This window comes from Choristoneura fumiferana, chromosome 25 (assembly GCF_025370935.1).
Source record: "Choristoneura fumiferana chromosome 25, NRCan_CFum_1, whole genome shotgun sequence".
NCBI classification, from domain to species: domain Eukaryota; kingdom Metazoa; phylum Arthropoda; class Insecta; order Lepidoptera; family Tortricidae; genus Choristoneura; species Choristoneura fumiferana.
Window position 1 is genome coordinate 10,622,044 of NC_133496.1, and position 14,240 is coordinate 10,636,283.

The 14,240-nt window shown below is 36.9% G+C and overlaps 1 protein-coding gene across 1 annotated transcript in view; it reads left to right on the plus strand.

The window, feature by feature from the left end:
- Nucleotides 1-14,240, plus strand: part of Osi24 (Protein) — an 86,149-nt gene that overhangs the window by 52,838 nt on the left and 19,071 nt on the right. Inside the window, exons 2-4 of the mRNA XM_074106994.1 lie at nt 4,118-4,791; nt 6,972-7,091; nt 10,152-10,356. Of these exons, the coding sequence (XP_073963095.1) occupies nt 4,185-4,791; nt 6,972-7,091; nt 10,152-10,356 (932 nt within the window). The 5' untranslated portion in view covers nt 4,118-4,184. The remainder of the gene's footprint in view (nt 1-4,117; nt 4,792-6,971; nt 7,092-10,151; nt 10,357-14,240) is intronic.

The window sequence follows — 14,240 nt, forward strand, 5'->3', positions numbered from 1 at the left end:
TTCTATCGCGCAAAGAAACTCACAGCTCATTGCGTGACTTTGAACACAAAGAAGCCGACAATAAAAGCACATAAACGATATAAAACCAAATTACGGAAAAATTAAATACAAAATCTGCTTAAATGCTGATATTGGTCGGTAAGTACTTAATCCTTCAGTGCTGTCAACATAAGTTCATACAAAAAATACCATTCCATTATAGCCAAATCTAACCCTACTCCACCGGAATATAATAAAACTTTTTATGTAAGTACGTATCCAGTTAAGCCCGGTTTTGTAAGTTCAAGGATTATTTTGTACGTGACCTGCTACATATTTGGGATATAACTCAGTTAAATTTTGGGACTAAAAGTAGTGGGCCAAAGTTGAAAATTTCGGATTTTTGGTGGCTATGAGAGCTGAGTAGGGCCTGAAATGGGAGTATTTATTTAATAAATAATTTGCATTATTTAAATATGTAAGTAGTTTGATGTAACTGTAATCCCATTTCACATTAAGTAAGTACTACCTCTCATCAAAATAATGAAAAAGTTTTTGCAATAAAAATATCTAATACGAATAACCTGTCTGCTGAATGTACTTTCACAGTCATCCAACTTACATGTTTGTTTAATATCAAGTCAACCCGGCTACTGAGGTTTATATTCAATAATTTTTTGTTAAAAATTTCACTCTCAATCTGTTTTTTTTTCTTTGTCGTCTTAAACTTTCACAATAAAACTAACTAACTTTGACTAATACTAAAATGAACTTTAAAATGAAATACCGAAATTTTGTTTTTAAAGTCACCCCGAAAGTTATTTCCTTATAAATAATATAATTTAGCAACAACTGCATCGTAATATTAAAAGCTCATTTAAGATAATCACAGCCCTCTAACGTTCAATAAGTTTTTGGTGAAAATTATTTTTTTAATACAAGCTTTTTTTCTGACTGTACTTTTTGTTCACTGTACTTGAATTGTCACCCAAACTACATTTGTATACCAAATTTCAAGTCGATGCTAATAACCATTGAAGAGTTCCGTCCTGTGGAGACGTTTCTGGTCGGACTATCAGGATGTCACTACCAGATTATTGTATTGTCACGCAATTTACAGAAGTATAACAAATTTCAAGTTAATCCGACCACTGGAAGTTGGTCGAATTTAACTTGCAAGATACAGACAGACAGCCAGACAGACAGGTGAAACTAAATAAAAGACTTGTTTTGTGTACGATATGCAACTGATATCAATAAACATTGTCTTCACCAATATAATACATATTTCATGTTACGCGATAATTATATAGCTATTAAATGCTGCCCGCTGAAATTTTCAGATCCCAACTGTACATACAAGTTCTAAAAGCTTCTACAAATGTACTTAATAAGATTTGCGAGTGGGACGCAAACTTTCTAAGATCTAGTTAGCAGTCTAACGATATGCAAATACTAGTTTGATCCTTGTCCTAAACGTGAGAGGACTAAAGTAAGTTTAAATTTCTTAAAGAAACAATTAAAGCTTCCACCGACGTGTACAGTACTATCGAACCAACTCGAGAGCTACTACGAAATTCAAAAATCGACACTCACTCACTTCAATTTTCGGATTTCATAGTAGCCCTGCTGAATCGCGACCCACTGTGGAACCTTTTCGTAGAAAAAGTAATAGTGACATCGCATTGCTTGACAAGGGAATTCATTATGACACCTGAGGAAGTTCTACGGTGGGACAGAAATAATGATTTGACTGTACTAACTATCGAATACAAGCCGTATTAGCCTACTGCTTTGACTTATAGCCTTTCAAGAAAAGAATCGTGGGTTTAAAGACGGACTTGATGGAGTATTTTAGAAATTCATGTGCCAAATTACATTTGAAATTTACCACGAGCTGTACGGTAAAAGTAAAGATCGTTACCAAACCTGCAAACGCTTGCGAAGTAATTCAATGGTGTGAGAGAAGTTCCAAATCCAAGATGGGCCGCGTGGGATTTTTTCAAATTTATAATTATGTAGGTATTTTCAAGACATTTAAACCCAACCAAATATTTTCATGGCAACATTCTCTTCACTCTCGAAAAATTTCTGAAAAAGGTACCTAGACCTATAGTAAGTTAGGTAGGTATATATGTTTAAGCTTCAAATCATGTAATTTGCCGGTCCAACGCCCATTTTACAACTAACCAAATAACCTACGGGGCCGCTAATGATTGAAAAACCTTTCAAAACCCTAAAAGGGTGTAACGTCATTAATGTACGTGGACAGCCCGTCGCGGGTAGTAAACCCAATTTAAGGGGTTCAGTGATAATAGTGATACGGTGATACAAAGCGGATTCCGGCGAGGGATTTTATATTTCACCCGGTTAGAGCCCATTTGCACGGCATCAATGTATCGAAACGCATTTAAACTATATGGAAAACTTTTGCATATCTGAATATGTCAAAATTAAACGATTGTTTATATACAGAATGTGGGGAAGTGGGGCATTTTATTGAATATTGGTTTTCTTTTTATTTGGAACGCGTATATATTACGTTTTCTCGCGCTCGCAACAATCGATGGGAAAATCATGTCACATTTTGCATAATAGCTGTGTAATTCTCATGGCAAGTGTCAAGTGTATGAAAACAGAGTTCTATTAATTATAGTTTACGTGATACTGTTATTGTATCTGTAATTAGTTGTTTGAAAAAAACAAGTAATAATGTTTTATTAGCAGCATTTTTTTTCTTTCGATAGAGCAGCCATAAAACTCGTGTGCGTATTGTATTTGTAAGTAACTAGCCTTTACCAACGACTCAGTCTGCAAATTATTCATGTATCGCTATCCCGCGGGAACTATGCAATTTGCCGGGATTATCCTATGTCCTTTCTTAGAGTATCTTCATACCATATTTCACTAAAATTGGTCCAGTGTTCTAAGTAAGAAGAGGTAACAGACGGACATACGTTTGCATATAGTGTCTGTACCTACCACCATTTACAGATTAGAAATCTAAAATTGCCATACCATGCTATGCCATAATCCATGTAGCCACAGCTACCACAAGCAATTAAGTGCCCGTTGTTCGATCAGTAGTTAAAGATACTAATAGTCAAATTTCCTTTGAAATGATATTGGTATGGCATGGCTTTTTGTATGTTTGCCATCAAACAACGGGCCTGAGATGCACAAAGTTGGTAGCTCTAGTTACTAGAACCAAGTGAGTGGTAATATTAGTAAGCTTAGTGAGGATTGAAGAAAGCACGAAACTAAATCAAATTCAAATTAACGTAGCTACAATTGAAGTCTAGTATCAGACCGCAGTTTCTGGGCAAATTGCCCAAATGGCAACTTTACCTCCCTGTATGGTTGCCAAAACGACTGACGTGCCAGGCTTTTGCTCACCCAAGGTATAATATATATCTAGCCTCGTTAAAACGGTGTAGGCGAAATTTCGGAGGACAAGAATAATGCTGTCAAATAACATTTCTGAGAAGCATATTCGTTTATATAGATTAACCTAGTAGTTATATTGTACTGATAATGAGATCCCATCAAAAACTTTATATGCCAGTCCCGCAACGCAGTTCTTATACTGCATAAAAGTCTCGTAGTCAGTACTGGGAGGTGTTCATTTAACTCGATTTTCACTGACTTCCTTACTTTAAAAACATGGAAGAACACCTTTCTTTACTTCTCAAATAATGAGTAAGCCAAAGTTACTCCAGATTGCCAGTCAGATTAGGTTTGATGCTCCACCATTAACTATCCATGGGCACACCTGATTAAAACTTTGTCATAAAAGGCAAAGTGCTTCAGATTTATTTGCAGGTGGTAGGACCTTGTGCAAGGTCCGCCCGGATTGCTACCACCATCTTGCTCGCTAATCCTGCCGTGAAGCAGCAGTGCTTGCACTGTTGTGTTTCGGCGTGGAGAGTACGACAGCCGGTGAAATTACTGGCACTTGAGATATCCCATCTTAGGCCTCTAGGTTGGGAACGCGTCTGCAATACCCCTGGTGTTGCAGATGTTTATGAGCGATGGTGATCTCTTACCATCAGGAGACCAAATTGCTCGTTTGCCATCCAGTCGAATAAAAAAAAAAGATACTTAAGTTAACTAAAAAATATTTTCTTTATTGTTTCAGATTTCAATGATCAGTCTCAAGAAATAAATAACAACGGTAATGAAGATTGATAGAGATCAACACAAAAATGGATCTCTTGCACGGAACAGAAAATCGAAGGCCTAGCAGATCAGAATGGAGGTTCTCAGAAAAGAGCCTAGTAGTCATAACATATATATTCCTCCTTATATTACAAAACAATTGTCAGACAGTTTTTAGTAACGAAACAAGTCAAATAGAAAACATAACCAAAAGATTAGACAGTCTAGATAATAATGTAGAATCTAAACAATGCCATAGTTGTCACAATAGTAGTAAATTTGATAAGAAACATAATGAAGTGCCAAATTATGAGGCGGAGAGTTTCATTGATGAAGTTATATCGACAGTTGATACTTTTACAACGAAGTATTTACTTGTCAATAAAACTGAGAAACAGCTAGAAAATGAAGTAGAAAGAGTGTTAGATGAAGCACTTAGCAAAGATAGGTATGAAATCATAGATGGAGTGGAAATTAAACCAGTAAATGATAGAAACGCGAGGACACTAAGACACAATGATGACGCTGAATCACGAGCACTTTTTAGTACTTATACGTATGAATACAGATTACTGCAGAAGATCAAAAATTTCGTGGAGACGCATATAATTTCAATCAATCTTCCCAAAGCAGCGAGGTTCATCACATTTCGATGTAAGTATACGAACTAATTATTTATTGGCCGAGCTTTGCCCGGTTTTAGAATAAGACTAACTGATCTCTTCGTGTGGGCATTGTAAAAGGGGTACCCCCGTACCTACCAGAAATGTTACAAATCGACATAATTATTAACTTTCTTATATGGAATATTCATTTGTGGACAACGAAGTAAAAAAAAAACATATCCTGAACTTTATAATTCTAAATTCTGTATTTCGATCTATTATTTTAAGGAAGTTATACAACTGCAGATAATTTGTAACAATTTCTATCTGACGATGACGAGTGAGGGATCTAATTGAGTGATTGTCGACTTATTTCATTTTATTGTACGTTTCTTAAACAAAAACCGCTTCTCTATCAATTGTTATTTAATTAGCAATTATGTAAACAATACATTATTTCCAATTTAAAACAAACCCTCAACACAAAACTAGATAAGAAAGACTGCTCATTTAAGAGTGCAGTCTATACAAAGAAGAGGATAACAACTAATAGTAGATAAGAGAATAATAACTTGAAACTAAGATTTCAAAAGTCATCGTTAGCCATCGCGTTTCATATTTTTTAAATCATGAACCGCAGCTGAATTAGTCCGGGATAGTAAAATTTCATTGAATATAAAACTTCGAGTTCAAAATAAATGCAAACTCCGCTGTTAGCCGTTTGACGGTTATTAAACTTTGACTTGGGTTTTGGGTTTGAGTATTCTGTGAACTGAAATGTAATTAAATTATTAAATTTCGGTCGCTGCGAACTTACATAGATGAGTGCTGGAGTATTTTCCATGCATGGTATTTCAAATTAATATGAGCAGAATAGAGCAGAATATAAACATAAGCAGTTTTTAATTATTCTAGTGTAAACGACCTTTTCAGCTTCTTATTTGCACAGAAATAGTGTATATAGAGCACGGATAAGACCACGATAAGACGAAAAAAACCGTCAACAACAAACGCAAGCTCATATACCTTCTACAAAATTTGATTAATAATTTAAAAATATTGTGTATTTATCCCGTGAAGTCGCCAAGAGGTCACTGCGGAAGACCAGCGGCCGTATTGGCTAACATGCTGACGTTAGCGATCGCATTCACCTTCTCTTTCTACACTCGTCTTACACCGTGTGACAGAAAGAAGTGGTAAAAGCGATAGTGATTACAAGTGTGACAATAAGGCCTCAGCTTTGGCCTGCACTATGCTGACCTGTGACCTCGCAATTTCGCAAAAACCTGCTTTTTTAGGTTTCCGCACCCAAAGGGTGCCAACGGAACCCTATTACTGAGACCTGCTGCCTGTCTGTCTGTCCGTCCGTCTGTCACAGGGCTCTATCTCTTGAGTCGTAATAGTTAGACACTTGAAATGATCACAGATTATGTATTACTGTGGCCGTTATAACAACAAATACTAAGAACAACAAAATAAATATTTAAGGGGGGCACGTGATGGTTGTGCCGTTTTTTGCTTGATATTAATAGCGACAACAGTAAGACGCTTGAAATATTCACAGAATCTTTAGTTGTATTCTCACTTTAAAAATAAATAATTAATTAAAATAAAATAAATATTTAAGGGGTCTCCCATACAACAAACTTGATTATTTTGCCGTTTTTTTGACAATGTCTAATGTTGAATAGATAATGGTACGGAACCCTTCGTGCGCGAGTCCGACACGCACTTGTCCGGTTTTTCTTCTTAAATTGTATATTCGTAATATGGATGTTGTCTAATTTTTTTTAATGTTTCTATTTCAAATCAAAGCAAATTAAATTATCTTTATTTTGATGAACGGGGAATAAAATCACTGTTAGGATCCTTAGGTGATTATCGTTAGGTTTGCTATCATACTAGTCACAATGAACTGATTTATTAGAGTGAGGGACGAGTCATTTTAGTTTAGACAAGCTCTGCATATCTAAAAGCTTAAAACCACCTACCTTAGTTACTGTGTAAAAGGGTCCTTGCATGCTTACATATATCATTAGGTATATCGCACTGATTTAGCTGTGTAACACTGTAGTAGCAGACAATGTTATTGGTCATTAAAACATAAAAGTGCTAAATTTTACGGTTGAATCTATTGTAAACTATTCATGTGATTACGTATTTATAATCTTAAAGTCCGAAAAGGCAAATTTTGTCGCTAGCTCCTTAATAATTGATGTATCTTTTCAGCCTTCGGCTTGAAGAAGTTTTTCGTCCCCCTCCTGTTCGGAGCCCAACTCGTCAAGGGTATGCTCCTGGCGATGTTCCTGCCCAGCATTTTGGGAAGTTTCGGGAAAATTCTCGGGAAAGGTAAAAACTTTTTTCATGTAAATAATTATAAGTTCTAACAAGTAAGATGATCTGTTCGTTGCTTTCGCATGACGTATTTAGTAACATAACGCCCTAGGGAACTGAATTAATAAAAATGGAACGTATTTATTGTTTTATAAGCATAAACGTTTAGATTAAAAGTACTCGTAGCTAAGGCATTCACGTGGCGTATTTTTTACGCGAAGGCTAGAAAGCCTAGAAAGCCTTAAATCTTTCTCTTCTTGTTAATAAATTATGTTTTAATGCAAATTATTATATTACATCACATAATTTTCTTCCTTTTACAATGGGTGCATCTTTTTCTAAGTTTTTTTTTTTTCACCTTTTACCATATTTTAAGGCCCTGTCCTTTAAGTAGCTTATTATCATAAATGAGGAAGCATACTTTGTAAATCTACTATCTACGAGTATAAGTGTCTGCACTCAAACTATAAAGATAATTATTTATTTTATTATCAAATAAAATGTACAGCATTACAGTTAGAAAACTAACGCACTGTTAAATTCAAATTAACACAAAGAATACATAAGAAAAACATGCAAAAAAACTAACTAGGGATTTTTGAACGTCGTCTTCGTCGCTGCCCTAAAACGACGGAACACCACACCCTCCGGCCAGAAGTCGGAGCACAGGAACATTGCTGATGCTTGGCAGGCACTTGGAGTCTAAATGAGCTGAAATTGTTAGCCCTAGATTGTTATTGTTATATCATAGATTGACTTACGATTATATTTATTATAAGTACAGTTATAGTACCGGTTTCGAATTGTATTCTAATCTCGAGGTGATAGTAACTAAGCAACAGATAAACATACTTAAATAGAAAGGGTTCTTTTTTTGGCTATAGAGGTACGAAACCCTAAAAACAGTAAATATGTAAAAGGAAACCGCTAGAAAAAAAAACATTAATACTTACGTTTAATATAAGTACAACCACAAACTAGTGAAAACTCTCGAACAGCGCGAAATTTCAACGAATTTCCAAGAAAAGTTGTTTTCACTGAAGTGCGTAACTTTTACAACTTACCATTCATCTTTTGACGCCCGCGAGAAAACTTTCCTACTTATAATAAAATATTGAAAATACGGAGAAACTTAAAGTGAACAAGCAGTTCAGTATTTTCAAGTTCCATTCGTATATGAATACCTATAAATTATGTGGCATTTATTTAACGGCATTGAGATTAGATAGCCTAGCAGTTAGAGAACCTGAAACACACGCAAGAGGTCTCGGGTTCGTTTTCCCTTTCTGGGCAGCATCACGGCACCACTGAATTTCTTCGCTGGTGTCTCCAGGTTTCCTCACGACGCTTTCCTTCACCATAAAGCTAATTCCAACATAATTTTCGGAAAACTCTGAAGTGCGAGCCTGGGTTCGAACCCACGATCCTCTACTTGAGAAGCCACAGACTTCAAATTGTCGTGGCTGTTTTTGTTTATTTGGACAAAACAAACAGAATAATTTAATTTATTGAATCGGGCGCTACTTTGCGGAGGTCCACATCAAATAATTGAAACAATTACTTTGCTCACCCGCGACCTTATTTGATAGCTACGTTTATGCAAGAAATGTGTGTTCAGGCAATTCCTCCGTCTCCACACTGTAAGAACACACACAAACCACACAAACGCATCTATCACCACCACCACACTTAACCAGCGTCATGAACGGTTGTGTTGCTCTGAAGATGAGCTTTGGTATTATAAGGTCCCGGGTGAGCAAAGTATAATTAACAATTCAGATCATTGAACAGAAAAACAACATGGACATTTAACACATTTAAGTTTTTTGTTAAAAATTAAAAATTTAATACAAGCTTTTTTGCTAACTGTACTTTTTATTGACTGTACTTGCATTGTCCTCCCGTACCAAATTTCAAGCCGATGGGATTAACCGTTGAGGAGTTCCGTTCTGCGGAGTCGATCCTGACCGGACTGCCAGGATGTCACTGTCAGATCATTGTATTGTCACCAGATTTACATAAGTTTACCAAATTTCAAGTCGATTGGACTACAGGAAGTGGATCAAATTTAAATAAATAAATAAACGAACAGGGCAAGTTAAATAAAAGCTTAAAAATAATTATCAATGGGTGGTGAATCAGGCCCTTGGAATCCTAATTCACATAGGATTAATAATTAAATAAACACAGTAATTAAACCTACAATCTACGGATGGATCTGAGGCTCCTTAGATTTTAAATCGAATTATTACCTCCATTATAGCTACAAATTACAAAGGTTGAAATCCCCTGAAATTCCAGGTAGCTTCGTTGATGTTATCGCTCACGTCCTTTGATTATAATATAATTATTGTACGGTGGTGATAAAATGAGAAAATTAGATTATTATGGGTACTAAGTCCCCGGCGGATCACGTTTAGGGTTAAATTTCCAATGTTACTGGGGGTGAAGAATATTTTTTAAAAAGTTTATAATATAACTATACCTAGTGCCATCTACGAAGATGCGTGATTTTGTCAAAATTAGCCATTAATGACATTGTAATAAGAACCACGGCACGCGTCATCGTGAATGACTCTACCTATAATCAAAACATTGTATCATTTTGTACTAGTTTTTACCCGACTGTCCGAAGGAGGTATATTTACTACAACTCTATGGTCATCAATGAATACATCCATCATAACATAGGTCTCTGTCTTGAATAGCTTATGCTGGGGCGGTGTCATTTACTCTTATAGGTGTGAATTACACTAAGACAGACAGAGAACGCGACTGCCGTGTTGCTTTCTCGCTTTTCCTCTTGTCATCTATAATTTTGCTGTCACAGGGTCCAAATTTATAATAACCTCGTAATTACTGACTTTTTTAAACATAATCTAGAGACCGAGCCGACAACCACCAGTTTTATGAAATTGTTGATTTCAATTTAAAGTGCTTACCTATTTCATTGAAAAATTTGTACTTCACACAGTACATGATTGGTGTTTTGGAGTATTCGTATAATTGATTTGTACTTTATGAACTACGTCAGGAATTAAGAAAGTATACATCACTTCACTCATCTGTTTCCAGGAATATCCCAACTGTCAGCTTCCTCCAGCCAGGCCAGCAACCCACCAGCAGTTGACGACCAGACACAATACAGCAACGACCAGAAAGACTTCATGGCGTACGAGACGGATCCAGCGGGCGCGTACGCGTACCCTCAAGACGGGATGTACGTCAACATGGCTGACCCGAGTGACGTCAATGATCTATCCAATGTCGATATGTCAAGGTAGGGATGTTCGATATCGATTCGATTAATCCATGTCAAATTATCGAGAAGTAATCGATTAATAGAAAAATTTAAAAAATCGACCTAATCGATAATTTCACACCGATTAGGTAATCGATATTTTACGTTTTTTTTTAAAGTGAAATAAAATGGGTGACTTTATTTTCCGGCCGTAAAATAAAATACCGACATGATATTTCGTGTACACGCCCATTCTTGTCAGTTTGCCTCCAGTTTGTATGGGCGAGTACAGGAATTATCGGATGGGTATTTCCATGTCGGTATTTTACGGCTGGGAAATAGTGTCACCCATTTTATTACACTTCAAACACATTTAAACTGTAAAAAGTTTTGAATTTCGCACTTAGTGTGCCGTACCTCCTTATAAAAGGCGGTGTAAAACGCGGAAAAGCGGTACATCTGGCTACACCTTAGGAACGTTCGATATCGATTCGATTAATCGACTAATCGATACCGTGAGCGCCCTTAATCGATTAATTGAAATCGACGCAGTTAAAATAATAGATTATCAATTAATCGATTACCATCCCTATGTCAAGGTAAGACGTTTATAGTTTTACGAATATGATGATGATGAAGATGGTGTATGGTGTCTTTTCACCCAAAAATCCTCAGTGCCTCAAGACGAAAGTCTTCAACCAGTGTGCTGACATATGGATCCGAGACATGGTGCTTCACTTTTTTTTAACTAGCTTATAATGTGTCCCGCTGCAGGGCAAAAGCCTCACCTTTCTTATTCCACTCGTCTCTACTCTTGGCCAACTCTTGCCAATCTGACTGGAAACGGTCCAAATCGTCCCGCCATCTCCAGGAGGAGACCTAGGAAGGTCTGCCTCTGCTCCGGTGCCCGTCGCATGGAACCCAATTGGTGATTACTTTGGCCCAGCGATCCATGCGGCAGACGCGTCCCACCCAGATCCATTTTAATTTGGCGGTCATTCCCACATCGACAATCTATCTATCTATAACAGCCCTTATAGCGCCCGTCTTCGGACATAGGCCTCCTCTCTACTTTTCCAGTCTTGCCTATTCATTGCCACTCGCATCCAGTTTACGCCAGCTTGCTGCCGGATATCATTTGTCCATCTTTTTGGTGGTCGTCCTCTACCGCGGGTGTTAGCACGGGGTCTCCACTCCAGGACTCTTCTCGCCCAACGACTGTGGTCCATTCTAGCAATATGTCCTGCCCATCTCCACTTTCTGCGTTCTATTTCTGTTATTACGTCATTCACTTTAGTCTTCTGTCTGATCAACTCGTTTTTCTTTCGGTCCAGAAGGTGTATTCCGAGCATTATTCGCTCCATTGCTCTTTGTGCGACACGTAGTTTCTCAGCAGACCTTTCTGTTAAGGTGGTGGTTTCCATTCCATATGTGAAGACGGGCAAGACACACATCGGCAATATTCACGTAAATATGCTCTGAGTTCCTCAGTGAGCTATGCTCGGGGTTTCTCTACGGGATCGAATTAGAAATGAGGAGATACGTAGAAGAACGAGGGTCGCCGACATAGCCAAGCGGGTTAGCTCGTTAAAATGACAGTGGGCAGGCCATATAGCACGGAGAACAAAGTAACCGTTGGGGCCAATAAGTTCTATGTTCTATGTCCAACAATAGAGGTTTTACGGCTGATATTTTTGATGATGATGATGATAAAAAAAGGATATGTCCGCCTTTGTACAAGTATCTCAAAGTTTGTCAATTGTGTTTTGTTTATTTTCTTTTGTACAATAAAGAGTCTACATACATACAGACATACATAAATACAATGATGATGGAGCTTGTACAAATGAACGCGAGAACCACTACACACAGTGTAATTTTTACGCGCAAACTATAGCTACGCATAGGTGACGCGCGTAAAGGTGTTCAAACGAGATTCAGTCATCAGTTCATTCAGTCACTTCAAAGTTCAATATCTTAAAAACGGCTGAACTGATTTTGATGAAACATTTTAATTAAAAAAAAACCGCATTCAAATCGGTCCACCCGTTTAAGAGCTACGGTGCCACAGACAGTCAGGTAGCGGTCAAACTCATAACACCCCTCTTTTTGCGTCGGGGGTTAAAAAACACATGGCGTTTACATTAGCTCCACATTCTAAACATGTAATTTATCCTATAAGAAATGGGGCATTTCGTATTCCATTTTCTTTGTCGTATATTAAAGCAGTTTGCTTACAATAAACCTGATAAACTGCCTTACAATTCAGTCGCATCTGGCAGACGAAACCTCAATTTTACTTCTATCACACCGTTCACAAGATAAAAGGTTGTAAGTATCAAGTTTACAACAAATAAGTACGTAATAAAATTCAAACTCTTGTCAATCTTCTCAGTTAGTTTATAGTTTTATTCCTCAATAAAAAACAATTGTATTATATTGTACTGTAAAACTCTTTATTGTACATAAACACATGAAAATAACAGAATACAGGATAATATAAAATATAATATGTACAAAGGCGAACTTATCCCTTAAAGGGATCTTTTCCAGTTAACCTTTGAACGACTGACGGGAACAATTAATATGATTGCTAGCTGACATTTGTCCGTCGTGGCTCTTTTTCTTAGGAATGCGTAGAAGTAGCAAGTTGAAATTATATGAAACACAACCAGTTTGAACTCCAAGAAAAATCGTGGAAGTTTTAATACATTGCGAGGTCTTACGAGAATGAAGAGCATGTCTAAATTGGGTTCAAAGTAACATCTTGCACCTTGAGAATGAAACTGACACTAAAATAAGTTTTAGATAAAAATTTCATTTTAATACAAGCTTTTTTTTGCTGACTGTACTTTTTGTTGATTGTACTTGTATCGTCACCCAAAACTACATTTGCATACCAAATTTCAAGTCGATGCCATTAACCGTTAAAGTGTTCCGTCCTGTGGAGACGATCCTGGCCAGACCAGAATGTCACTACCAGATTATTAAATTGTCGCGCAATTTACATAAGTATACCAAATTTCAAGTCAATCCAACTACTGCAAGTTGGTAGAATTTAACTTGCAAGATTTGATTGCAGACAGACAGACAACGGGACAGGTGAAACTAATTAAAAGCTTCTAAAAAAAGGCTTGTAAAAAATATGTCAGCTTGCAAAATTAAACTATGCGTTAAAATTCTTTCTTCTTTCAGTGTCATTTTGAGAGATGTCAGTCTGTTCTATGAGCGATGTGGCGGGCGCGGTCCATGCTACTTCTACTTGCGTATTCTTCGAACCATGTCGGTAGCTTTAGTTGTTCGGTGAATAATCGTATTCCGGACTCTATCACGCAGAGAAACTCCGCAAATAGTAGTAAACATTTTGCCAATTAACGCTAAAAAAAATATTTTTTTTTAAATAAAAAGTTATCATCTTGACTTATTCCTTTTTGGCTGTCCGCCTTTGATTTTATTCGTAGCCAATTATAAACAAAGCTTAGTCTCCCAAAATTTCCATCCCAAGAATTTGTTACAGTGAATTTGACAGTAATTACATTTTCCTGGCAGTAATAGCGTTCTAAATATTGGCAATAGTGGTTAGGAACACGCAGGGGTTTGCTGAAACAATTCGAACCCAGACCCTTTGTCCTTTCAGCAATTTCGACTAAGCGGCAACACATACAAAGACAGCTACGTCTTTGCGACACATGTATTATTAATATTATCATACCACAGACCCAACTATCACCAACGCCTTACAAAGAAATTAAAGCAATCGTCTTTGTTTTGCTTTTTTTCTCGTTTTACTTTGAGAATGAACTCGTGTAGAATTTGAAACGTGATAGTGTTTTGGGGCGTGTGTAACCTAATTTCGATTTATGTGTAAGCACATTATTACCTACTATGTGTCGCACAGTCGTACCCGTCTTGTACATGCGGTA